Here is a 27,497-nt window from a genome sequence, read left to right as displayed (position 1 = left end):
TGCTCCATCAGACTTTTGCTGGTGGAATTTCGGCCAGCAAAAGATTGAGAGCATGTTCTTAATTTTTCGGTCAGAAAAAGTTCAGATCGGAAATTCCGATCATCTGTTCAAACTCCGATGCGCAAAATACCTACACATGCTCGGAAACAATTCGACGCATGCTTGGAAGCATTGGACTTCATTTTCTCGGCTCGTCGTAGTGGTGTACGTCACCGCGTTCTTGGCGGTCGAAAGTTCAGAGAACTTTTGTGTGACTGGTTGTATGCAAGACAGCTTGTGCGGAATCCTGTCGGAAAAACCATCAGAGCTTTTTCCGACTGAAATTCCGATCGTGTGTACAGGGCATTACACTTTTATTCCAAAAGGGAAAAAAATGTTTCCTGACAGACTCCATGGCAGCCTACGTGTGGGTTTAGTCCCGCCTCCATTACCCTATAGGACGACACTCCCATAAATCTTTGCTCCCTGCCACAGGCCGTGTTCTTTTTTTGTCCTCCTCCATAGGACTTAACATGTGTCTTTTTACCCTGAAGACTTACTTTTTTCTGCATTACGGACCGGCCGTGCGACTTGGAAGTCGCAAATTTCCAATAAGCTCTAGCTACTAGCGGAGTATGGAAAAGGGGCATATGGAAGAGGCGCTGAAGAGGTGTATGCCTAGTCACTGACAGGTGAAACCGCGTTTGAAGTCGTGAACCTTGCTACTAGCAGGTGACTGTTTGCCCCATCTTCCCCTCCTCCTCCTCTCAGAAGTCCGGCATGTGTGGGGACCTACCTCGGCTGGTGTCCGTCTACTGGAGTGGTGAGCCGTTTTCTTTCCATGGCAGCCTGTATTTGTTTCGTTTGCTTTCTTTTTGTGTGCAGTGTCCCTTCGTTTTTTCTTTCCCCATACAGCGCCGTGCGTTGTATCTGGCTTGTTTGGGCGGCTGGTTTCCGTGCGTTCCAGCCGCCCAGTTACTTCCTCGTTCCGCCGCTCGTTCGTTCTGCGCATGCGCGGGACCGGAGCGAGGACGAGGCTTGGTTCGCGCATGCGCGATGCGGGCTTCGCGCATGCGCACTAGCGTTTTAGTGACGAAAATCGTTACGTCATTATGGCGGCGAATTTAAAAACGGAAAACAGCTGGTTGTATCCCTGGGATGTTTGTGAAGCCTGCAGCATCATCCCTGAGCTTTGATTCTTCTGTTTCAAGGTATGTGTCTTTATGGGATCAGTTTGTTCTCTGCCTCCTTGCTGTTTTTCTGTATTTAAATTAGGCTGATTTTTCTCCAGCCCTGATGGATCCTGTGGATGCCTCACCGCCTGCTAGTGGCCAGCCCCCTCGGAGAAGGTACTTCTTTTTGGGGTTACCTGCCGGGGGGGGGGGGGAGCAGTGGAACATTAGGGAATGTTCCACTAACACTGCTGGTTTGTTCTACAGCCCTTCTAGGTCTACTCAACGACGAAGTTCTCACCGAGGAAGTGATTCGTCTAAATCCCACCGCCGGCATTCCTCTTCCAGGTCCAGACGACATGATTCTCCTGCGAGAACCAGTCTCCGTAGCCGGGAATCTTCCCGCCCTTCAACAGCTCGCCCAAGTCTCGGAGCTGAAGGTGTATGCTGGGGGTGCAAGACGCAGGTTCCTGCTGACAAGTCCCTTTGTGATGACTGTTATATCAAAGCGACAGGTGAAAGGAGCGACTCTGACCAACAGCTAAGGTCTATGGTGGAAAGATTGGTTAAGGACAGTCTTAAGAAGTTTGAAGCCCCCCAGTTGTCTCCCATAGAGTCTCCAAGGTCTCCGGGGAGGGAGGCTCAGGCCCAGGACACTTGGGATTCCTCGTTGCCTAGCCATCCATCTGCTGTCCTTTCAGAAAGTGAATCTGAGGAGGAAGAGTCTGGTTCAGGTTTTGACTTTGCCCTGCTCCCTCCCTTGGTCAAAGCCATTAAGGAAACACTGAACTGGGAAGAGCCGGTAGTGGCCCCAGCAAAACAAAGAAAAATTTTCAAACAATTGAGGAAAGAGCGTATTAGCTTCCCCTTCCTCTCAGAACTGGGAGAAGTGATTTCAGATGAATGGAGTAAGGTAGAGAAAAAGAATTCTCTTCTTTCTAAAATTCAGAGACTTTATCCTTTCAAGGAAGAAGAGGTTAAGAATTTGGAGTCTCCCCCTCTAGTGGACGCAGCGGTAATGCGATTGGGCAGGCATGTGACCCTTCCCCTGGAAGACACAGTCTCCTTTAAGGACGCTCTGGACAGGAGAATTGATTCCGACCTAAAGCGGATCTACCTTACGGCTGGCATGGCCTGTAAGCCGGCTTTGGCCTTAGCGGCTCTGTCTAGAGCAATGGAGGTTTGGTCCAATAATGTTGATGATTCACTCAGGAATGTTTCTGAAGATCTGGCCAGGAGTTCTCCCATTCAGGAGATGAGATTGGCTTCAGCTTTCCTGGGAGAAGCCTCGATCGACATTATCCGTCTGGTGGCTCGAGTTATGCTCTCATCTGTAACTGCCAAGCGTGCCCTTTGGCTCCGTCTTTGGTTGGCCGATCCTGCCTCTAAGCAGGTTTGGTGTCGTATTCCTTTTGACGGTTCTTCCCTTTTCGGCAATAAGCTGGATAGTGCCATAACTTGAGCCACTGGGGGAAAGTCGGGGTTTCTTCCCCAGGATAGACGCCTGCAGAGTCAAAGAAGATCGTTCCCTAGGAAGCAGGTTCAAGATCGTGCTAGGGAGGCACGCACTTACAGGCCTGGACGAGAATTTTCCAGATCTTGGAGGTCCAGGCAGACATCTCTCAAGAAGTCTGCGAAAAGCAGTTCAATGGGGGAGAAGGAGCCGACTAAGTCCTTTTGAGATCAAGCCCGTCCAGGCGGTCCGGGTAGGAGCACGTTTGTTCCACTTTCGGCACGTTTGGGCGGCCTTGATCCAGGATTTTTGGACCGTCAAGACGGTTTCCTCCGGACACACGTGGACGTTCAGCAGTGTACCCAAACTCAAATGTGTTCCCACATCCATTCCAAAATCGGAAGAAAAAAGACAAATTCTTTTAGCTTACATAAAATCTTTATTGGATCAAGGCGCCGCTATTCCTGTTCCAGATGTCCAGCGCGGCAGGGGAATGTATTCACCTCTTTTCCTGGTCCAGAAGAAGAATGGTACATGGAGACCCGTAATAGACCTGACGCATCTAAATCGCTACATAAAAAAGGAAAAGTTCAAGATGGAAACACTTTCCACAATTCAACATTCAGTTCAGCCAGGGGACTGGCTTGTCTCAATAGACCTCAAAGACGCCTATTTTCACGTCCCAGTGGCCACAGAGTTCCAACAGTTCCTTCGTTTTTCCATTGGCCAGTTCCATTTACAGTTTACTTGCCTTCCTTTCGGACTGTCAACCTCCCCTCGCACTTTCTCGAAAGTCCTTCTGGCAGTTGTAGCCTTGTTGAGAATCAGAAAGATCCGGATTTATCATTATCTAGACGATCTGCTTCTTCTCGCTCGGGACAAGGATTGTCTCTTGAGCCACAGGGATCAAGTCATTACAACCCTCAAAGAATTCGGTTGGCTCCTAAATTTAGAGAAGAGCCAGTTGGTTCCTACACAGTCTCTCGTGTTCCTCGGCGCTCTGTTCAACACGGCAAGAGGTACCATCTCTCTACCCGAAGAGAAGATTGCAGTAATACGAGACAGGATCCACCTAGCTCTCTCCTCATCTCGTCTCAGTGCTCTTCATTGCCTAAAGATCATTGGCACCATGGTGTCTACTATACCAATGGTGAAGTGGGCACAATGGAAGAAGCGCCCCTTTCAGGTGGGGTTTCTCCGTCAATGGTCGGGAGAGAAGGCCCAGTCCATCGAAGTTACTCAGACCATGAGAGGTTCCCTCCTTTGGTGGCTTCGTCGGGAGAATCTACTGAATTGTCATTCTCTTCTGTCAATCAAATGGATCTCAGTGACATCAGATGCCAGCAACAAAGGCTGGGGGGCACATTGTCTGTCGGAAGTGGCCCAGGGCATTTGGGACTTTCCCTCTCGGGGAATAGTGTCGAATGTGTTGGAACTACGAGCAGCCTTCCTAGCGCTGTTGGCATTTCCGCATCTGATAGTGGGTGCATCCGTAGTCCTCAGGCTGGACAATACGACTGCGGTCGCATATGTGAGGAAGCAAGGGGGCACCAGAAGTCGGTCTTTGCTGAAGGAAGTGGATCCAATAATGCGTTGGGCCCAGAGGAATCTGTCCAACCTAACAGCAGCCTATGTACCCGGAGTCCTCAATGTCCAGGCGGACTTTCTTTCACGAGTCCACTTGGAGAACAACGAGTGGACCCTTCACGAAGAAGTGTTCCAGTGGATTCTATCCCTGGGAATGTCTCCAGAAGTGGATCTATTCGCCTCTCGTTTCAACAAGAAGCTAACAAGGTTCTATTCAAGGTTCAAGAATCCGCAGGCCTACGGGATAGATGCCCTAACAGAACAATGGCGATTCCACAAGGCATATGCCTTCCCTCCAACACCAATCATCTTCCAATTTCTGAAGAGACTCAGATGGGAAGGAGTAGAAGTATTGGCAATAATTCCGTACTGGCCCAACAGGCCCTGGTTTCCTCTCCTGTCCCTGCTCAGCTTTCGGGACCCGGTTCCTCTTCCGTCCAGGCGGGACCTTCTCTCCCAAGGGTCGGTTCTCCATCCATGTCCGGCTCAGCTCCGGTTGAAGGTCTGGTTCTTGAGAGGGGAAGGCTGGAAGCTCTAGGGTGTCCTAAGGAAGCCATCCCCACTCTCCTAAGTGCAAGGAGAAGAAGCACTAATAAAGTGTATGAACGAATCTGGGCCAAGTTCGTTTATTATGTCCTCCAGAACCAGTTCCTATGTTTCACCCACAGTTCAAGATGTGTTGGGGTTCCTGCAATCAGGTCTGGACTTACCGTTATCAGTTAGCTCCCTTCGGGTTCAAGTTTCAGCTATTTCTGCTTTTACAGGGGTTCAGTGGGCCAGCCACGCTCTTATTCAGCAGTTTTTTAAGGGTGCTGTAAGATTGAGACCCCAAAGAAAACCCAGGTTCCCTAAATGGGATCTACCCCTAGTCTTGGACTTCTTTTCTCTGCTCAGTAAGGATCTCTCCATCCGAGAACTTACCTTGAAAACCACGTTCCTGGTGGCGGTCACCTCAGCGAAACGAGTTTCGGAAATTCAAGCTCTGGGAGTCAAGGAGCCTTTCCTAACCTTTTTTCCGGACAAAGTGGTCCTAGTTCCAATGTTGGGGGTCAAACCCTAAGGTCACTTCGGTTTTTCATGATAATCAGGAAATCTCTCTACCCTTATTCAGATCCTCGGATTCCTCAGATATTCATCCTCTTGACGTTGGACGCTCTTTAAAGCTCTACTTGGAAGCTACAGCTCCGTTCCGACAGTCGGACTTCCTGTTCGTTCTGTTCTGTGGAAAGAACAAGGGCACTAGAGCATCAGTCAGGGCAATTGCAGCATGGATAGTTCAAGCGATCCAGTGGGCATACAGAGAAAAGGGCTTGGCTCCTCCTCAGGCGGTGACGGCACATTCGACCAGAAGTCTTTCTACCTCGTGGGCAGCTTCTCGCCATGTGGCTCCTGACGTGATATGCAGGGCAGCCTCATGGTCTTCCATTCACACCTTTATGTCTCATTATTGTGTTGAGCCAGCGGCTTTATCCTCAGTTGATTTTGGAGTTAAAGTTTTGTCAGTTGACGGTGTCAAATAAATCTTTGTTAAGCAGCATTTCTTGCCCACCCGGGTGTGTCTTGGCGAGTTATTTCCCACACGTAGGCTGCCATGGAGTCTGTCAGGAAAACTGAAAATTTATGTCAAATACTTACCGTAATTTTCCTTTCCTGATGGACTCCATGGCAGCAGGAGTTCCCTCCCAAATGGCTGGAGTAGGATAGTTACCGAACACGGCCTGTGGCAGGGAGCAAAGATTTATGGGAGTGTCGTCCTATAGGGTAATGGAGGCGGGGCTAAACCCACACGTAGGCTGCCATGGAGTCCATCAGGAAAGGAAAATTACGGTAAGTATTTGACATAAATTTTCCGTTTTTTTATAACTGCTTACATTGGATGGAGTTCAGCTTTAATTTGTTAATCAAGTCCATCTAAAGCTCGCCATAAACTGTTGGTTTCATTTTACTCAGCTCACTAACAAATTTCTTTATCCACAAAAAAGAGGTGGATGGAGAAATCCCCCACTCCTACTGCTGTCAGAATACGCTGATCAGCAACTGTAGCTGATGAAAACGTTCCAACATGTCTCCAACACAAGACGATTAAACAATCAATTTCTTCCAAGTGGAAGAGCGTAGCAGGGACCAGTGGAATTTCATTCAGTGTATGGTCAGATTTAATCTGCTAGGTCATCTATCACTATCCTCTCCACAAAGTGACTTTGCTGATGTCCAAAAGTGTTCTCCATTGCTCCTCCAGCCAGAGTGGAGACACACTAAGACAGAAAGTGTATTACTGGCCAGATCACCAGGTAAAAATAACAGGAAAATGCCTAAAAAAGGAAAACTAATGCATCCACCACATCTAAGGATTAGTAAGCTGCAATATATTACATGTCTGGTTTTGGGTACTGGGGTACTTGCCTGCCACGTGCCAGTTCATAACTGAAGCATGGAAATACTCTGCACATAAATTTTTTGCTTATATTGTTAGTGTTGGCTTTGGGCAGTGTGAAAAAGAGTGTAACAGACACTCTCAGCTTAGCCAACTGCAGCCAGCGAATCTGCTGGGAAGCCATAGTCCAGTCTGAATAATATGTGCGGGTTTCAGGTAGTCTGAAACACAGACGCATGATTCCAAACCCAAACTGTCCGGGTGAATCCCGGACAGGTTGCAACCCTGAGCTCATGCACTCTGCAGTGTAGTTGAGCATCATGAGAAATGTAGTTTCAAAACATCTGGGGTGCCAAGGTTCGCTGTCACTGCCCTATATGGTTACCATTGGGGTTTTTGTTTTTCATTTTCTTAACCTGTACAGTACTAGAAAATGAAGAGAACACCACAGATAAGGCTGAGGGTCTACTGAGAATATTGGCACCATTTTAGACTGGCAATCCAATCTGCTTACCAGAGAGTAATAGTAAAAAGGCATGTATCATGAAACAGAGGATCAAGGTATCACACTCCAGATAATGTAAATGGATCACAGGAACTCCATATCCAAATCGCATATAGCCACCAACTCATCAGACTCCAAAACAGGGATGCATATGATAAACGCTCATCTATGAGATATAACCCAAATGGAAAAAAATAAGGCAGCAATAGTGAAGCCCATAAGGTAGAAAACAATAATTTATTGTAGTCTACTTACAGGGAATAAGAAAATACAGGCATCATGAGGTATAATATAAATTCCGCGGCTTACAGTGTGCCCGCATCGGCCAGCCTGACATGTTTCATCCCCTAGGATATCATCAGAGACAAAATACGGCCAAGGTCTATCTATCTGAGCCTGCACATTTTTTTCGGGGGGTAAAAAATCAGGACAATCTCTCCATCATGCCTGGGATGTTTGTAAAGGTGACACAATCCCATATGTTACCGATTTTCTTTTCCGGATGAATGTCTACCAAGCAGAGATGAATTTTAGCTTGATTAAGATCCTGACAACAGCCTGGTTATACGACATGGGAAATGAAATATGTATTACCTGCCTGGCTTTCTAGGTTTTTAGGACACATGAATTCCTGGAATGTACAATATCTATGCTAAAGGCTACTGGCACTTCTAAGCCAATTTATATGTGCATGGTTCTAAAAAATAAAATTCAGATTACATTTTACATGTGGCTTTACATTCTGCACCAAAATATATACGGCTGCATTTCAATTTAAAAAAAAAATACTGATTTGCAGGTTAAAGGGCATGACTGTGTATTTTGTTAGTAAGTGTGAATTAAAGTGGTTATAAACCTCTGAACTGAAAAATGGACAAAGCATATCCTGCTATAGTGTGTACTTGCCTCTGTTCAAAGCACCTAGTGTGGTTCCTATTTCCTCTCCCCTCCCACCGTTAAAGCGGAACTTCCGTCATTTTTTCATCTTTCCATCTATTAAATCTTCTGCCCTTGTTGTTTTAACTTTGAATAGTAAAACATTTTTTTTCTGCCTGTAAATACCTTATACAGCCCACTTCCTGTTTCTTGTCTGGTAAAAAGCCTAGGCTTATGACATCATGCACAGCTCTCTCACTCTTGTGAGAGTTTGCCAGGAAGGGAGGGGGGATGAGTCATAAGAGGGAAAATGAGAGCTGCAGAGCTGGAGGTGTGCCTCTGTGTGTCTGTGTAAATCCAGGAAGTAAAAAGGTTGCAGCTTCAGCTGCCCACAGTTAAAATGGATGCAGCCAGACTCAGTGGATGGAGATTTCTGCAGCATATTTGGCAAGTACAGAATCACAGTATATATAAAATAATATGCAAAGTGGTTGGAGGGAAGCTTCAGAATGACAAAGATGTTTTCATTACAAGTCTTGTGAGCAGACTGCAGTTCCTCTTTAACTATATGAGTAACTTCCAAAAGTCTATGCTGACATCAGATAATCTCAGAAGATGGCCCCGCTCCCCTCTGGCACACAGCAGGTGATTGACCTCAGCTCTGCCTCTTTTCCTAAGAGACTATGTAGAGAAGGGTGTGTCTTTTCCTTGCACTCTCAGGTTACACTGAAGTTCTTGTCCTAGCTGTGCATTGTGTGATGTCAGATCCTTGCCCTCTGCTGTCTACTACTAAGAAATAGCATTTGATCTGTGTACTTTAAACAAATCTGGAGAAGAGAGGGCTGCAGATAAACAGGCACAACCTATGTAGAAGGATTTGTTTCATTTCTGTTTATCACCTTAGATTAGTAGCTTCAGTAGGTATATGTAATGCCGCGTACACACGTATCAGACTATCCGGCAGACTTAGTCTGGCGGACAAACCGCCAGACTTTCTGAACGAGCTACCTGCCCCCACACAGCACTTTTGCGGCTGACTATCCGCCGTACTTTTGAAATGAACGGACTCGCCCACACACACGGAGGAAAGTCTGTTCATTTTGAGTGCGGCTCCAGGTAGCCGGGACCAGCGAAGGAGGCGTCGCTGGCCCCGTCACCTGGTATGGACTTAAAGGGGAATCCCCTATGCCGACAAAACGGCGTGGGGGTCCCCCCTAGGTCCATATCAGACCCTTATCCGAGCACGCTACGCGGCAGGCCAGGAAAGGGGGTGGGGATGAGCGAGCACCCCCCCCTGAGCCATACCAGGCCGTGTGCCCTCAACATGGGGGGGTGCCTTGGGGAAGGGAGGGCCTCGCTCCCCCCCACCCCAAAGCACCTTGTCCCCATGTTGATAAGGACAAGGGCCTCTTCCCGACAACCCTGGCCGTTGGTTGTCGGGATCTGCGAGCGGGGGGCTTATCGGAATCCGTGAGCCCCCTTTAATAAAGGGGCCCCCGGATCCCGGCCCCCCACCCTATGTGAATGAGTATGGGGTACAATGTACCCCTACCCATTCACCTGTGAAAAAAATGTAAAAAAACACAACACACAAGGGTTAAAATAGTTTATTGCACAGCTCTGGGGGTCTTCTTCCCTCTTCGGGGGTCTTCTCGCTGGATTTCTCCGCTGTCTTCTGCTCTTTTACTAGCTCTTTTACTAGCGGAGGAGCCCAGCTTTCTTCTTCGCCGCCACCCTCTTCTTCCGACTTCGGGGGTCTTGTCCCCCTCTTCGGTTCTTCTTGCCTAGCCACCGTGCCGTTTTCTAGCTCTTTTACAAGCGGTGGCCCGGTCTTCTGTCACCTCTGTCTTCTTCCCCTTTAAGTCCATACCAGGTGACAGGGCCAGCGACGCCTTCTTCGCTGGTCCCGGCTACCTGGAGCCACGCTCAAAATGAGCGGACTTTTCTCCGGGCGTGAAAAGTCCGTTCATTTCAAAAGTACGGCGGACTGGCACAAACACGGGTGTATTGTCTGCCGGACTAGCACACAGACGGCCTGATTGTCCGCCGAAATGCAAAGTCCGGCGGACAGATTGATGTGCAAAACTACAATCTTCGTCCGCCGGACTTTTGGGTAAAAAAAGTCCGCCGGAGCCCACACACGGGCGGATTGTCTGGCGGATTGTTTGATCGTGTGTACGCGGCTTTAGGGTTTACAACCACTTTAAAGCAAAACACAATGTTGTAGTAAATATGATATAATATATATTATATATATATATATATATATGATTTTGTGTTTTTTGTATTGTTTTCTTAATGTTTGGAAGAAAAGCCAATGAGCTGCATCAGATTTCAGAACAATATCTGGGTTCAGAAATATGTAAAGTGTTTCAAACTATGTGAACCACAAATGATCCAGCTAAATCTATTTAGCATACTTAAGCCCCATACATAACTTTTTTCCCCCTGGAGTTCAGCTTTAAATATCAGTTTAAATCTCTAACATCTCTAGGTCCTCCTTAAGCCCCATACACACCATCAGATTTTCTGCTGACTTTTGTCTTCAGATTTACCAAAACCATATAATATGAGGTCAAACCTTATGCAATTTGTATGCAATCAGGCAGGGCCTTGCACTACATGGTTTTGGTAAATCTGAAGACAAAAATCAGAAGAAAATCTGATTGTGTGTATGGGGCTTAAGGAGGACCTAGAGATGTTAGAGATTTAAACTGATATTTAAAGCTGAACTCCAGGGGAAAAAAAGTTCTCCCTTTCAGGGAGGCTGCTTCCCCCCCCCCCCACCCCCACATTGCAAGGATTAAATGTTCATTGGGTCTAGGCTACTGGGGAAAGAAGTTATACCTCCTGGCGATCACAGGTTGGACAGACATGTCCTTGATATATGGACTGTGGTTGAAAGCCTGGTGTCACTTTCTGTAGGCTGTGCAAGAGGAAAGATGGTGGCATCCAATGATAATATACTATAACTAATTTCTGTCATCTGATTAAGCACTTTTGAATTCTTTATGAGCTAAATTGTAATATTTGACAGTAGTATCTGTAAACAGTGGTAAAGGAAAGGGTTGCTTTAAATACATACAGTATTTAGCTACGGCTATAAATTGTAGAGATAGGAAAAGCACATGGATTTTTCAGGCTGTTAGCAGTCCAGATCAGAGCATGAATAACTGATGAGCAACCACAACAGCAATTAGTATTTTTTCAGGTGAAGTGGATCTAATGGAATACTTTCATTTTCCAGTATTTGCACGAAAATGGCATTGTTCACCGAGATCTCAAGCCAGAAAATCTCCTCTATGCTACTCCAGCACCAGATGCTCCTTTGAAAATTGGTAAGCATTTTAAAAATCTTCTGTATTGTATTCATACTGTGATTGGTCCTGTACAAGTAAGACAGCAGTGATAAAAAAAATAATATAATTCATTCATGCAAGTGCATATACATTGTATATCAATCATTATACCAATAAAAGGGGATGGGCCAAACGGACCTCTGTTCGGTTCGCACTAGAACTTTCGAAAGTGCCCATTTTGCCCATATATGCAAGTAATTGGGTTTGCATATAATAATGGTTATGGGGGTCCGGGTCCTGCCCTGGGGGACATGTATCAATAAAAAAAAGTTTGTGAAAAATGTCATGAGCAGTGATTTTTTTGATTTTTAAAGTGAAAGCATAAAAATAAAATGTTTTTGTTTGGATACATTCTGGTGTCACTTTTACTTTGGATAGAAGTAACAGGTGCGTAAAAATTGGTCTTTATGTGTTGGTGGCGCCTTCCCACCATAACCCTATAGAGGTTATCTTGATGAAAGCATGAATTGGCCTTGCTGTAAGAAATTGCAATGATATGCACCTGTTAAACAGGTTCAGAAAAATTACCTGTAAAATGGCAGATATGTACCATGTCTAGAATCTGCTGCAGTAATAATTGCATTAAATAAAGCAAAAAAAATAAAAAATTCCCTGCAAGCCACCTTTATTTTGCTCAGCAACAGCTGGGGAGACAGTATGTATGATGAGGCCACAATGTAGTGCACTGGGAATAAGATTAGAGATTTTTTGGATACATTCTGGTGTCACTTTGACTTTGGATAGAAGTAACAGGTGTGTAAAAATTGGTCTTTGGGTGTTGGTGGCGCCTTCCCACCATAACCCTATAGAGGTACTCTTGATGAAAGCAAGAATTGGCCTTGCTGTAAAAAAATGCAATGATATGCACCTGTCAAACAGGTGGTGAAAAATTGGTCTTTGGGTGCTATATGTGTCCATGAAACCTATACCAAACATATTCGTCCAGATTAAATGATTGAACACCTTCAAAGCTAGGCAGCCTCGAACTCCTGCAGAGATTCCACATCCCAAAAAGACTTAAGTGACATCAGCATCAGGGGCTTCATAGCTGGTAATCCAGGACTGATTAATTTTTATAAAAGTCAAACGGTCCACGAAGTCTGTGGACAGGACAGTAACAACACCTCCTACAGCACTGAATGCCCATTCTGAAAGCATGCTGGATAGCACAGGCAAACTCGCTAAACAGAGGAAATTATGCCCTGCCTGAGGACTGACCACCATGTCCACCTTTGCCTGAGGACACGTTTGTTGCTGGCCCCCTTAAGCCGCGTACACGAGGGCGGACTGTCTGGCCTACTTAGTCCGCCGAAACACATTTCAGTGGACAGTCCGCTCGTGTGTGGGCTTCAGCGGACTTTTTCAGCGTGCAGTCTGGCGGACTAAGTATTTCGGAATTTCCGTAATACTGTCCGTCGGACTCGCATTTCGGCGGACAATCCGCCCGTGTGTGTGCCAGTCCGCCGTACTTTTGAAATGAGCAGACTTTTCCCGCCCGGAGAAAAGTCCGCTCATTTCGAGCGGGTATCCAGGTAGGTGGGGCCCGCGAAGGAGACGTCGCTGGCCCCGCCGCCTGGTATGGACTTAAAGGGGAACCCCAACGCCGAAAAAAATCGGCGTGGGGGTCCCTCCCAAGTCCACAACATACCCTTGTCCGAGCACGCAACCCGGTCGGCCAGGAAAGGGGGGCGAGCGAGCGCCCCCCCCCCTCCTGAGCCGTACCAGGCCGCGTGCCCTCAACATGGGGGGGTGCCTTGGGGAAGGGGGGGCCGCGCGGCCCCCCCACCCCAAAGCACCTTGTCCCCATGTTGATGAGGACAAGGGCCTCTTCTCGCAACCCTGGCCGTTGGTTGTCGGGGTCTGCGGGCGGGGGGCTTATCGGAATCCGGGAGCCCCCTTTAATAAGGGGGCCCCCGGATACCGGCCCCCCACCCTATGTGAATGAGTATGGGGTACAATGTACCCCTACCCATTCACCTGTAAAATAAAAGTACAAAAAAAACACAACACACGAGATAAAATACTTTATTGCACAGCTCCGGGGGTCTTCCGTCTTCGGGGGTCTTCTCGCCGGACTCCTCCGCTATCTTCTTGTAGCTCTTTTGCTAGCGGAGGAGTCCGGCTTTCTTCCTCGCCGCCGGCCTCTTCTCCCGACTTCGGGGGTCTTGTCCCCCTCTTCGGTTCTTCTGCCAGGCCACCGCGCCTTCTTATAGCTCTTTTACAGGCGGTGGCCCGGTCTTCTGTCGCCGCCGTCGCCGCCACCTTCCGTTCTTCTTCTTCTTCTTCTCCAGGAGATGTTGCCTCGACGATCTCTCCGGCCGGAATGCCAGGGACGCACTGCGCGGCCACTTATATAGGGACAATAGGGCGGTGTCACATGGGGACTATGACATTGTAAGGGGGCGGGGTCACCATGTGACACCAACCCATGTGACATAAAGCCATGTGACACCGCCCCTTGTCCCTATATAAGTGGCCGCGCAGTGCGTCCCTGGCATTCCGGCCGGAGAGATCGTCGAGGCAACATCTCCTGGAGAAGAAGAAGAAGAAGAAGAAGAAGAACGGAAGGCGGCGGCGACAGAAGACCGGGCCACCGCCTGTAAAAGAGCTATAAGAAGGCGCGGTGGCCCGGCAGAAGAACCGAAGAGGGGGACAAGACCCCCGAAGTCGGGAGAAGAGGCCGGCGGTGAGGAAGAAAGCCGGACTCCTCCGCTAGCAAAAGAGCTACAAGAAGATAGCGGAGGAGTCCGGCGAGAAGACCCCTGAAGACGGAAGACCCCCGGAGCTGTGCAATAAAGTATTTTATCTCGTGTGTTGTGTTTTTTTTTGTATTTTTATTTTACAGGTGAATGGGTAGGGGTACATTGTACCCCATACTCATTCACATAGGGTGGGGGGCCGGTATCTGGGGGCCCCCTTATTAAAGGGGGCTCCCGGATTCCGATAAGCCCCCCGCCCGCAGTCCCCGACAACCAACGGCCAGGGTTGTCGGGAAGAGGCCCTTGTCCTCATCAACATGGGGACAAGGTGCTTTGGGGTGGGGGGGCCGCGCGGCCCCCCCTTCCCCAAGGCACCCCCCCATGTTGAGGGCACGCGGCCTGGTACGGCTCAGGAGGGGGGGGGCGCTCGCTCGCCCCCCTTTCCTGGCCGGCCGGGTAGCGTGCTCGGACAAGGGTCTGTTGTGGACTTGGGGGGACCCCCACGCCGATTTTTTTCGGCGTTGGGGTTCCCCTTTAAGTCCATTCCAGGCGGCGGGGTCAGCGACGTCTCCTTCGCGGGCCCCGCCTACCTGGAGACGCGCTCGAAATGAGCGGACTTTCCTCCGCATGTGTGGGCGAGTCCGTTCATTTCAAAAGTAGGGCGGATAGTATGGCGGACTTAGTACGCCATATTAGTCCGCTCAAAAAGTGCCGTGTGTGGGCAAGTCCGTTCATTCGAAAGTATGACGGACTGTCCGTCGGATTGTCTGACGGACTAAGTTGGCCAGACAGTCCGCCCCATGTGTGTGCGGCTTTACAGTGCCAAGGGAACATCTGCCTCTCCTTGTTGTCCTCCCAGACATTATTGGGAGGGAGGGGGCGGTGCTTATAAGCACATGTAAAGAAGTTGAAATTTGTACATAGATGCATTTAAATCAATGTAAAGAGGTGTTTGGTGCAGTTTAATTTAAGTACTCACACTACACAGACACACTCCACGGATAGACTATAATATACTGCAATATAATGCTCCAAATGTACAGTGATGCACAGAACTATATGGCGTTAAACTGCCAGTAACGCACACAGAACTATATGGCGTTAAACTAGCAGTAAGGCACACAGAACTAGATGATGTTAAACTGGCAGTAACGCACACAAAACTATATGGTATTAAACTGGCAGTAACGCACACAAAACGATAAGGTGTTAAACTGGCAGTAATGCTCACAGAACTATATGGCGTTAAATTGGCAGTAATGCATACAAAATGATATGGCGTTAAACTGGCATTAACGCACACAGAAATATATGGCGTTAAACTAGCAGTAACACACACAGAACTATATGGCGTTAAACTAGCAGTAACGCACACACAGAACTATATGGCGTTAAACTGGCAGTAACGCACACAAACGATATGGCGTTAAACTGGCAGTAACGCACACAAAACTATATGGCGTTAAACTGGCAGTAACGCATGCAAAACTGTATGGTGTTAAACTGGCAGTAACGCACGCAGAAGTAAATGGAGTTAAACTGGCAGTAACATAATCAAATATACGGTGCTCAACCTTCACTATGCTGGCGCTATCTGAACTGTCCCTACTGTAACTATACACGATTACTGACACGGTCTCACTACACTACACTGAAACTATATGAGCTATCCCTACTTTACGCTAATGTATGTATAAATGACACGGTCTCACTACACTACAATGAAACTATCTGAGCTGTCCCTACTCTAGCTGCACACTATGCAAAGCTTAATGATGGTCTTTCTCACTACACGCACACTACACTATCTCTGGACTGAACTCAACTAATATTCTGCACTGAAAATTGAAGCAAAAAAGCACGGTATAGCACACTAACTAACTAATAGCACTGATCAGAGCCCTGTTCTATCTCTCTCCACGCCAAAATCACACTGAAAATGGCTGCCATTGAAAGAATACTTTTATACTGTGGGGCAGGAATGAGCCATGATTGGATAAAGTCATGATGACTGGTGACACTCAGAGGACAACTTCCAGCTTATTTTAAAACTTTAGGTATTTACTTTAGATGCATTTACCATCTTGAAAGAAAGCAAATTGATCCCTTTTGCTTATGTCCATGCACCCCTGAAGAAGAAAATACATTTTTGAAATGCGTTAGGTGTTTTTGATTATCATTCTTTGTTTGGTAACTTTTTGCCAAAATACTGTATCTAGTCCTGGTACTCAACCTATTTCTAATATGTATTGTCAGTTTTTTGTAATTTTTGTGCAACAATAAAGAATCTGTAAACTTTTAATAACCTTTCCAATCTTTTCTTTCTACTAATGTACTCTTAGGTAAAAGCCACTCCCCGGCCGTCAATCCACTGTAGGCCAGGCAGGAAGGTGTTAAACATTTACAGCAGCAGTTTTGGTCCTTTTGGGACAAAGGTATTTACATAAATCCCCCAGGGTTCTGTCTTGGGACCAATCCAATTTAATTTATTTATAAACGATCTGGAGGATGGGATAAACAGTTCAATCTCTGTATTTGCGGACAAAACTAAGCTAAGCAGGGCAATACTTTCTCCACAGAATGTGGAAACCTTACAAGAAGATCTGAACAAATCAATGGAGTGGGCAACTGCATGGCAAATGCAGTTTAATGTAGAAAAATGTGAAATAATGCATTTGGGTTACAAAAATATGAATGCAATCTATACACTGGGGGAAGAACCTTGGGAAATCTAGGATGGAAAAGGACCTGGGGGTCCTAGTGGATGTTAGGCTCAGCAATGGCATGCAATGTCAAGCTGCTGCAAACAAAGCAAACAGAATATTGACATGCATTAAAAAGGGGATCAACTCCACAGATGAAATTATAATTCTCCCACTCTACAATACTCTGGTCTGGCCGCACCTGGAGTATGCCGCATTGCCGTCCAATTCTGGGCTCCAGTCCTCAGGAAGGATGTACTGGAAATGGAGTGAGTCCAGAGAAGGGCAACAAAACTAATAAAGGGTCTGGAGGACATTAGTTATGAGGAAAGGTTATGAGCACTGAACTTATTCTCTCTGGAGAAGAGACTCTTGAGAGGGGATATGATTTTCCGCGAAGGGGAATTTAATAGGACACGTGACTATTCGCTGAAATTAGAAGAAAAGCAGTTTAGCCTTAAACTGCATAGAGCAGGGGTCTCAAACTGGTGGCCTTCCAGGTGTTGCGAAACTACAAGTTCCATGAGGCATTGCAAGGCTGACAGTTACAAGCATGCCTCCCACAGGCAGAGGCATTATGGGACTTCAACAGCTGGAGGTCCACCAGTTTGAGACTCCTGCCATAGAGGGTTCTTTTACTGTAAGAGTAGTAAGGATAGGGAATTCTCTTCAATGGCCAGTGGTTTCAGCGGGGAGCATTGATAATTTCAAAAAACTATTAGATAGACACCTGAACGACCACAAACTAACAGGGTTGGACTTGATGTAACTATAAATAAATAAGTGCTCATCATTGTAAACACCCCTGTCAGTGGTAAATGGTTTGTCTCAACTCTCCAACTGCCACATCTGCAGGACAGTTTGTCCTGTTAAGTTACAACAGCCATACCAGAATTGGTTAGCTGCATTATAATAAATGTTTGCTTTTGGTTTAATAGTGTTTGAAGTTTAGGCAAGTGCTGTCTAATTGGAGGTGAGATATTTAAAGTGGAACTTCACCCAACAGAAGACTTTCTGCTCTTCCTCCTCCTACCCCTTTTCTATTACAGTTGGTACATTTCTTTGGGGGGGGGGGGGTGTCTGATTTTGACAGTTACCCGGTCCCCCACTTCTGGTCAAAACGCGCAGTGATCTAAGCAGAATTTCGCCCCCCCTTCACCCGCATCCTCTGGGACACATCACAGATCCCAAAAGACTTCAGGACCAATCACAAAGCGTAGTGCTGCTCGCACATGTGCATTTGGAAGACAGCTGTGAAACCATAAGGCTTCACTGCTGGTTTCCCATTGTCAAGATGCCGGTGCCTGCACCCAAAGCTGACTGAAGAATTGGCTTGGGTGAGGACAGAGCTGGATCCAGGGACAGGCAAGTGTCCTTATATTAAAAGTCAGCAGCTACAGTATTTGTAGCTGATGACTTTTAATTTTATGGGGGGTGGACTGAAACTCCTCTTTAAATGTCACTTTTGCACCTCTGTTACATTCATTCTCCATTGCTAAAGTCAAGTCCTGTCATCCTGCAGCTCCATTTGAGTGCTCTACATAGATTGCCATCTCTGACCTCACTTTTGGCCTCACTTTAATGTTGATCCAAGGCTTCAATACTTTCTGACAATATAAACCTACAGATCGAGAGTTCTTAACTTAGTTTGCTGCATCCTTGTTCTGTCTCAGTGACTCAGAGCAGTAAAGCATAGCAGTCAAGCAATTAGGTCATATAACAAGGAGGTAGCTGAAAGCAGAAACACGCAGGGTACATGTAATATTTACAGAGTGCATACTTAAATTAATATTCTGAAAGGCATGTTACTCATTTCAAGGCCCAGAAAGGAGTCTTTTTTGACCTTACCTTTATCGTTACACATGGAGGGATACATTCTACTTTTCACTTTGCTAAAAATAAAATAGCTTTTGATGATAATAAAAAAATATAAGAAGAGAGAATTCCCATTTTCTTTTGTACTTTTTTCTAAAATGCAATTTTATAGAAGATTTTGCTCAATAGCAAAATGCCTTAAGGATATAGAAATAGAGCATGCTGTCACTTGATTAGTAAATGCACAAAGAGTTTAAGAAAATGATGTCGACCTCAATATTCTTATTCCATAGCTGCTTTTAAAAATCATCTTCAAGGTGCTTTCAAATTCTTCCTGCAAGCTAAAGACTGCTGTGTTTGAAAGGTCTGTATTATGAAGCATATAAAAGATAAATCCATTAAAATAAATAAAATTGCAGTTGCTAATCAGGAATACTGTTGGCATTTAATACCGACAGAACATTTCAGGATTTAACAATGTGAACTATTCATAGTGATTGCTGCACAGTTATTCGCTTTTTGTTATTTCCACTAAGACTGAAAGTGCTTAGGCTGGAGGGACAGCCAAAATTACATTTAATTCAACATGCCTGCTCAATTATGTTGAAAGTAAACTCAAATAAACTATTCTTGTTAAATAGTTTGGAGGCTATTCAGGGCTTTTGAAAATGCCTTTTCACAATTTGGTCTGTTTTAAACCTGTGGGAATGAAATTGCAAAATGTACAACACATACTAATTATCCAGACAGCATTTTCCTCAACCAGAAGGGTGCCACGAAAGGCCTGGCCTTTAGCATAGGTTCTACACATTGTTGGTGCCGGTTCACACTTGTGTGATGCGGGAACCCTGCAAATCCACTGCAGGTTCCTGAATCGCACCTGACTTGCACAGCAGTTCACATTGCCATATGCGAACTGCATTGAGTGTCAATACATTGTTAATGACACCCCCATTTCAGCTCGCATATCGCACTGCGAACTGTCAGTGAACACTCATGCGATCCAATTCTGGTGCAGAGCAAAAAAAGGGACCTATACTATATACTATATCTATGCTGAAATCACATTGCGCGGTCATGTGATTTGCATTGCAGTGCGGTGCAAATCACATGCGATCTAGCACCACACAGCAGTGTGAACTGGCACCAAGTATGATAACATCACTGTGTTTAATGTGCCATTACATTGTCAGAGAGTTCAGTAGACTCGCTGGGGTTGTTTACTAGAAGAGCATGTTAAGTTTGCAGGTGAACTTTTCCTCAGTAAGGGCCGGTTCACACTGCAGGCGAGGCGAGGCGACTCCGACTTGCCTCGCCGCGACCTGCAGCGGCCTCGGCGGCGACTTGCAAATGACTTCTGTATAGAAGTCAATGCAAGTCGCCCCGAGGTCGCCCGAAAGTAGTACAGGAACCTTTTTTCTGAGTCGGAGCGACTCGAGTCGCTCCTCTCAGAACGGTTCCATTGTACAGAACGGGGGCGACTTGCGGGAGCGAGGCGAGGCGAGTCGTGTCGCCTCGCATCGCCCGCTGTGTGAACCGGCCCTAAAAGCTTTATTAATTAACAAAAATCGGTATCGTACTCACAAATAAAGGCTTGAATAAAAGCATAACATATCATTCCTCCATATGAGTCCATATGAAGCTGTCCCCATCCATCACATGGGACTATTTTGCAAAAGCATAGGCTTTGCTGCTCATATGAAGGAATGCTATGATATGCTTTTATGCAAGCCTTTATTTGTGAGTACGATACCTATTTTTGTTGATTAATAAAGCTTTTACTGAGGATAATGCGCTAGGCCACACCCTTCTATTTTCTTTTCTGTTAGAATACATTTAGCGAGTGTAGTCGTTCCTCTGAATTGATGTCCTCCAGTCCCCATATTAATTTAGTTGCCCTTCTCCGGACTCTCTGCAGCTCCAGCACATCCTTCCTGAGGACTGGTAACCAGAACTGGACAGAATATTCCAGATGCGGCAGAACCAGAGTGGCAGGGTTATTGTTTTATCTCTGGAGTAGATTCCCTTTCTAATGCATGCCAATATTCTGCCAGCTTTGGTAGCTGCAGCTTGACACTGCATGCTATTTTTTTAGTGTGTTTTCTACTAGGATGCCTAGATCCTTCTCCATCCTGGAATCCTCAAGGGGTTCTCCCCCTAATGAGTAACTTGCATTTATAGTTTTACCCTCCTGCAGACCTCAGTTTGTAGATTAAGCATTTGTGGGGGACTCTATCAAATGCGTTTGCAAAATCCAGATACACTGCATTCAACAGCCTACCCCTGTCCAGATGGCAGATTACTTCCTCGTAGAATGTTAATAGGTTGGTTTAGAAAGAGCGACCTTTCATAAACCCATGACGATTACTGCTACGGTTTTCATCAGCAAATTCTTGGATATGATCCCTTATCACCCCCTTAAATAGTTTACTTACTACCGATGTTAGACTGACAGGCCCAGGCCCTTTCCCCAGCCAACTTGTGCAGTTGAATAGCAAGGCTGGGTATTGAAGCCAATGAGAAGAGGAGAGGGATGAGTAGGAGACATGGCTCCAAACTGACCATGGAAGATACAGAAAGGCTGTCCAGTGCACTGACCACAATATCGCATAGATAGGCTTCCATACTAGCGTGGTCAGTTTTCAACCATGAAGAATGGGAACTGTTAGGATCAGCTAGGTATTAGATGGCAAGATCAGTAAAAATTAACATAATTATATGTAAAAATAGATTTGAACTTATTAAAGAGATAGATTATTATAATTACATTTTTATGCTGCGTACACACAAGCAGATTTTCTGTCAGAAAAATCTTGGATGGTTTTTCCGATGGAATTCCGCTCAAGCTTGGGTTGCATACACACAGTCACACAAGTTCGCTGAACTTTCGATCGTCAAGAATGCAGTGACATACAACACTACAATGAGCCGAGAAAATGAAGTTCAATGCTATCCGACCAGGTGTCGAATTGTTTCTGAGCATGCATAGGAATTTTGCGTGTTGGAATTACTACAGACGATCGTAATTTCCAATTGGAACTTTCTCTGACCGAAAAATTGAGAACATGCTCTCAATCATTGCTGGCGGGAATTCGGCCCGCAAAAGTCCGATGGAGCATTTTCCGACCAAAAGCTCTCATCGGTCTTTTGCTGGCCGAATTTCCAATCGTGTGTACGCAGCATTAGGGTTACAAACATTTTAAGTAAAAGTAGATCTCCACCTGTTTACGGTTGCCCTTGTTTCAAACTGAGAAGCTAATAGGCATATCAGTAGGATCTCAGAGCCACACGTGTGTTATGAGTCATTGGGATCTAAGCCCTTGTACACACGGTCGGAGATTCCGACAACCAAATCCGTCTGATTTTTTCCGACGCATTTTGTCCGAAACTGTTGCATACACACGGTCGGACAAAGTTGTCGGAAAATACAACGTGATTACGTTATTTCATTACGACGGGACTACGTTCAGGCTAGTAGCCAATAGCTTTGGTGTAGGAATTTGATCTGAGCATGCGTGGCACTTTGTCCGATCGTAATTCTCCACACAATTCTCTACACAATTCTCTACACATCAGAGCATTTTGTCAGAAAATTTTACCAAGTTGGAAAACTTGGTCCGTCGGATACTCCGACAGAAACAGTCCAATGTAGACCACACACAGTCGGAATATCCAACAAAACTGTCCGATCGGACACATTCCGTCGGAATCTCCGACCGTGTGTACAAGGGCTAAGAGTGACATCTGTTATGAGCCACTGGGAGCTAACAAACACATGTGTGTTATAAGCTACTGGGATTGGATTAAGCTTGCTGAGAGAAAGCTACATGTGTTATAAACCACAAAATGATGAAACTGAAATGTATGCCATGAGCTACTGGACAGTGAGAGCTTTGTGTATGTTATGAGCCACAGGATCATGAGAGCCACATGTGTATTATGAGCCAAAAGATGTTGAGAGCTACATGTGTGTTATCTTGATTATTTCTACACACACAGTGAAAAAAAGAGAATGTTCAGCTTTCCCTTTTTTCAGTTTCTCAGGCTATACTGTATGTAGCAGTTTGGTTTTCATTTGCAATGCGATTATTGAATGAAAGTTTTGAAATCCCAAGTGCTTAACAAGGCTGATCTAATATTTATACCTAATACCTGTAGAATTTGTTCCTTGTCAGAACTGCCTGAGACGCAACAATGCTACCCATGGTAGCTGTCACCTTCTCATCTCTCATTATCTGCAAAGGGTGAATCACTGCTTTGCTCCCAATTCTGAATTTGTGAGCATTTTATGTTCATACATGTGTATTCAGCTTTATGCATAAGCTGATATAGAGAATTCTTTAGCTTATGTTTGATAAGCTTTTAGGGGGAAATTAGTGCCAAAGAATTTGCATAAACACTCTGCAAATAAGTCTTTGTATGTATTTCATGTTCATACAGTTAGTTCCATATATATTTGGACACAGGTAGAATTTTCATACTTTTAGCTCTGTATGCCACCAGAATATAATTAAGACAATCCAAATTAATTTGAAGTGCAGACTTTCAGCTTTAATTCAAGGGGTTGAACATAAATATCAAGTACAAATGTTAGGAGCTACGACCATTTTTATACACAGCCCCCCCATTTTCAGGGGCTCGAATGTAATTGGACAAATGAATATAATCATAAACAAAATGTTCATTTTTAATATTTTGTTGAGAATCCTTTACTGGCAATGACTGTCTGAAGTCTGGAACCCATGGACATTACCAAAGACTGGATTTTCTCCTTTCTTGATGCTTTGCCAGGCTCTAACTGCAACTGTCTTCAGGGCTTTCTGCCTTTAGTTTTGCCTTCAACAAGTGAAATGCATTTTCTATTGGGGTGAGATCAGGTGATTGACGTGGCCATTGCAGAATATTCCACTTCTTTTCCTTCAAAAACTCCTGGGTTGCTTTTGCAGTGTGTTTTTGGATCATTGTCCATCTGTACTGTGCAGCACCGTCCAACCGACTTTACTGCCTTTGGCTGAATCTGGGCTGACAGCATATCTCTAAAAACACTGCAGAATTCATCTGGCTGCTTTTGTGTTCTGTCACATCATCAATAAACACCAATGACTTAGTGCCACTGGAAGCCATGCATGCCTATACCATCATACTGCCTTCACCATGTTTTACAGATGATGTGTGCTTTGGATCATGAGCTGTTTCAAGCCTTCTCCACACTTTTTTCTTCCCATCATTCTGGTACAGATTAATCTTAGTTTCTCCCATCCAAGGAATGCTTTCCAGAACTGGTCTGGCTTTTTTAGATGTTTTTTGGCAAAGTTTAATCTGGCTTTTCTATTCTTCAGTCTTATGAATGGTTTGCACTTTGTGGTGAACCCATTGTATTTGCTCTCATAAAGTCTTCTCTTGATTGTAGACAATAATACGCCCACCTCCTGGAGAGTGTCCTTCACTTGCCTGATTGTTTTGAATGGGTTTTTCTCTCATAGAGAGGATCCTGCGATCATCCACCACTGTTGTCTTCTGTGGATGTCCAGGCCTTTTTATGTTGCTGAGCTTACCAGTACATTCTTCTTTCATCAGAATGTACACAACTGTTGATTTGGCCACTCTTAATGTTGCTGCTATCTCTCTGCTGGATTTGTTTTGTTTTTGAAGCCTTACAATGGCCTGTTTTACTTGCCTGGACAGCTCCTTTGAATGCATGATGTAGGTTCACAGCAATAGATTCCAAATATAAATACCACACTTAGAATCCACTCCAGACTTTTTACCTGCTTAATTGATGAAGGAATTATGAAGGAGTAGCCGCCATGAAACAGCTTTTGATTCAATTGTCCAATTACTTTTGGCCCCTTGATAAAGGGGATGGTTATTTTTAAGAGCTGTAATTCCTAAACCCTTCCTCCGCCCATATCCATTATATACTTATAGCTTGAATATGTTTTGGTAAATAACTGAAAAAAAAAAACAAAATTGTGCCTGTGTCCAAATTGATATGGACCAGTTAACTGTATATTGGCTTCAACTCACTCGTATGGGAAACTTTAAAAAAAAACAATTATCATAAATCAAACACAAATTATGGCAGCCTTTCTCAACCTTTTTAACTTAGAGGAACTCCTAAAATAACCTTCTGGTCTCAGGAAACCTCTGTTAAAATGTATTGTACTTACATTTTTTGATACATTAGTGTGATGGTCAGTGGGAAGAATTGCCTCCTTAGAGATAGCTAAAAAGATCAGTGGGAATTTATCTAAGAGGCATAAGTTGCTCATTGTTCAAGGAACCCTTATAAACCTCTGGAGGAACCCTGGTTGAGAGACCCTGGACTATGAACTGCCAATACTGACCAAGCAGGTGGCTCATTGGGCTAGCAATTCATCTCATAGTGCAGAAGTCATGACTTCCTATAGGGTAAAAGTGGTAAAAGAAATTTGGGCTGCAGTAATTTTTGTACATTTTTTATATTCCAATCTTTTTAAGGTTTAAGGTTATACTCCCTTGTCAAGAAAGAAAATAACAAATTAGGTACTTGGATTTTTAGTACAGTTAAGACACATTACAGCAATATGAAAAAGTCTCAAATTAAGGGTACATACCTGAGAATCGATAGGCAGTTAAGCTGTAAAATTACATATGGGATCAAGTCATAGTGAATTAAAAGTACAAAAATGTTTCCACATCTAAAAGTGTAAATGTACCAAGTGACTATATAAAAAATGTACTTAAAGATAATAGGAGAATCATTGCCAGAAATAAAGAAGTGAATAAGAAAGGTAATGCATTATTGAGGGGATCTCCGGATCACACAACACCCTATTTAAGATAGCAAATCCATGGTTGCCATGTTTTATCAAATTTCAATTGAGTATTGGTGAGAGTAGATGATATTTTATTGTTTATCATTATCCAGTTCAGTTTATGCTTAACGTATTCAAAGGATATCGTTGGTTGATTCAAAAATTTAGCTATGGCAATTCTGGCTGCCAGAATCATGTAAATGATAATTTTTTGGTTTATATTTAGATGTTTATATATCAAGTTTTGAAACAGGGCTGTTTCAGGGGTACTGGAACAGAGCTATTTCAGGGGTCCTGAAAGAAGGCTATTTCAGAGGTCTTGGACCAGGGATGTTTCAGGGGTCTTGGAACAGGGCTATTTTAGGGGTTCTGGAACAAGGCTATTTCAGGCGTCCTATTTGTACATTTTAAAGATTTATTTAGCTTCAGAAAACATAGAAGAGATGGTTAGGGCACAGGATACACAAATACAAGCAAAATTACAGCTCTGGAATTCTCCTCTAGTAAAGCATGTATTCGGCCCAGCCAAGCAGAACCCAGGCCCTATGCAATCTCAAATACTTTAGTGGATGAATAGTGAGAACTTGCACTATCCACCACCAGCAGCCTATACTTATCTTTTCAGGACACTCTTCAGCACAGAAGCCTCTTCCTAAGATACTACACACAGGCAGCCATTCTTCTCCAGGATGCAAGCCAACTTCTGTTTTCTAGTTCAGCCTATATTTCTGCAACACCATCCGTAGGCATCAGGCTTGGAAGGCAAGGAGCTTCCCTACTGGTGGAAGCCCAGGAAGCAAGGACTAATTCCCACTGACATCCTCTTCAGGCAAAGCCTGGGAGGAAAGACCCTTTTGAAAGATCATCCCAAATAGTTATTTTCTCCCCTAGGCTGCATTACTGATAATAAACCTCCTGATGATTGACCAGAGAGAAATAAATATTAGTAACTCAGAATGCTGTTTCATTTGCTCTATCTACAAGAGAACACTCCCTAGCAAGAAGCAGAAATAAACAATAGTGTGATCTTGGGGACATTCAACAAACACAGAAACAATAATAATTAGAGCTTAGGCTGACTACAGTCTAGCTTTTCTCTAAAATTAGACAAGGGATGCTCTAGCCCTGTCCCTACATGCCTTTTTGCTCCCTTTAGGGAGAAATCTACTAGGCCCTGACATTGAACTCAGGCTTGATTCACACAACCCATATTAATGGAGCAGTGGTCTGCTTGCATTCCATCCACTGTTCCAACAGCTATTCAGAATTGGACAGCGGTCGTGATGTAGCAAATAGTAGGTCACAGCCTAAACATTACAGATAGCAGTGAGGGACTGCACCCCCCATCCCCAGCCACAGGTGTACTGAGCCATTGGGTACATTACACTGAATCAGCGTACTTGCCAAGGATCAAACAAACCTGCTTTTTGCCTCCTTTTCCAGTGTGTGTGAACGCAAACCTTTGTTAAAAGAGTTTACTTATTATGGTACGAATTATGATATGATGATAGAAAATCTGAAACAAGAAAAAACAAAACACAACTGCCATGATTCAGTAATGTCTCTCCCCCCTCCTTCACTTTGTGATTTGCTGTCTGTATAAGGTACTGGAGTGGGTGAGCACACATATTACCTGCCTTCTCAATGCAGGGAAAGTGGGTCAAAGTGTAAAAGCAGAACTCCATGGAAATTTTAAAAATAACTATAGTTCAAATATGTATTTTAAAAAAAAAACATTAAATACATTTAAAAATACTGGTGATTTAAATTCCAAAAGTATGTACTGTACAGAAAATACTTCTGACAAAGGGGTACTGAGGAGGACCAGGCCCCTCTTGCCTCTGTGCTCTATACCATTTGCATGAATTGTATGATGTCAAACATCAGAAAACCTGAAAATTACAACTGTATGTAATTATTGATGTAATAATTGTAACATACTTGTGGATGTTTTTTTTTAATTATTTATTATTCATTTGTGATCTGTTTCTGGAGCTCAATACTGTTTTCCATTTTTATGCTATGTCTTACAGCTGACTTTGGTCTGTCAAAAATTGTGGATGATCAAGTGACAATGAAGACTGTGTGTGGGACTCCAGGATATTGTGGTAAGAGAATTTAAATATTCCCATTTACTGATTTTTTTAAGCAAAAAGCCTGACACAAATGCAAGCATTGT

At 44.6% G+C, this 27,497-nt stretch overlaps 1 protein-coding gene across 1 annotated transcript in view; it reads left to right on the top strand.

The window, feature by feature from the left end:
• The window catches only part of CAMK4 (calcium/calmodulin dependent protein kinase IV), a 318,697-nt gene that overhangs the window by 193,231 nt on the left and 97,969 nt on the right, over positions 1 to 27,497 (top strand). The window contains exons 6-7 of the mRNA XM_077462295.1: positions 11,194 to 11,284; positions 27,352 to 27,426. Of these exons, the coding sequence (XP_077318421.1) occupies positions 11,194 to 11,284; positions 27,352 to 27,426 (166 nt within the window). The remainder of the gene's footprint in view (positions 1 to 11,193; positions 11,285 to 27,351; positions 27,427 to 27,497) is intronic.

This window comes from Lithobates pipiens, unplaced genomic scaffold (assembly GCF_037356315.1).
Source record: "Lithobates pipiens isolate NorthernLeopardFrog02 unplaced genomic scaffold, aLitPip1_a1.2 Scaffold_3, whole genome shotgun sequence".
Taxonomy (NCBI): Eukaryota; Metazoa; Chordata; class Amphibia; order Anura; family Ranidae; genus Lithobates; species Lithobates pipiens.
Note: the sequence above shows the minus strand (reverse complement) of the source record. Positions and strands in the feature narration are given on the sequence as shown.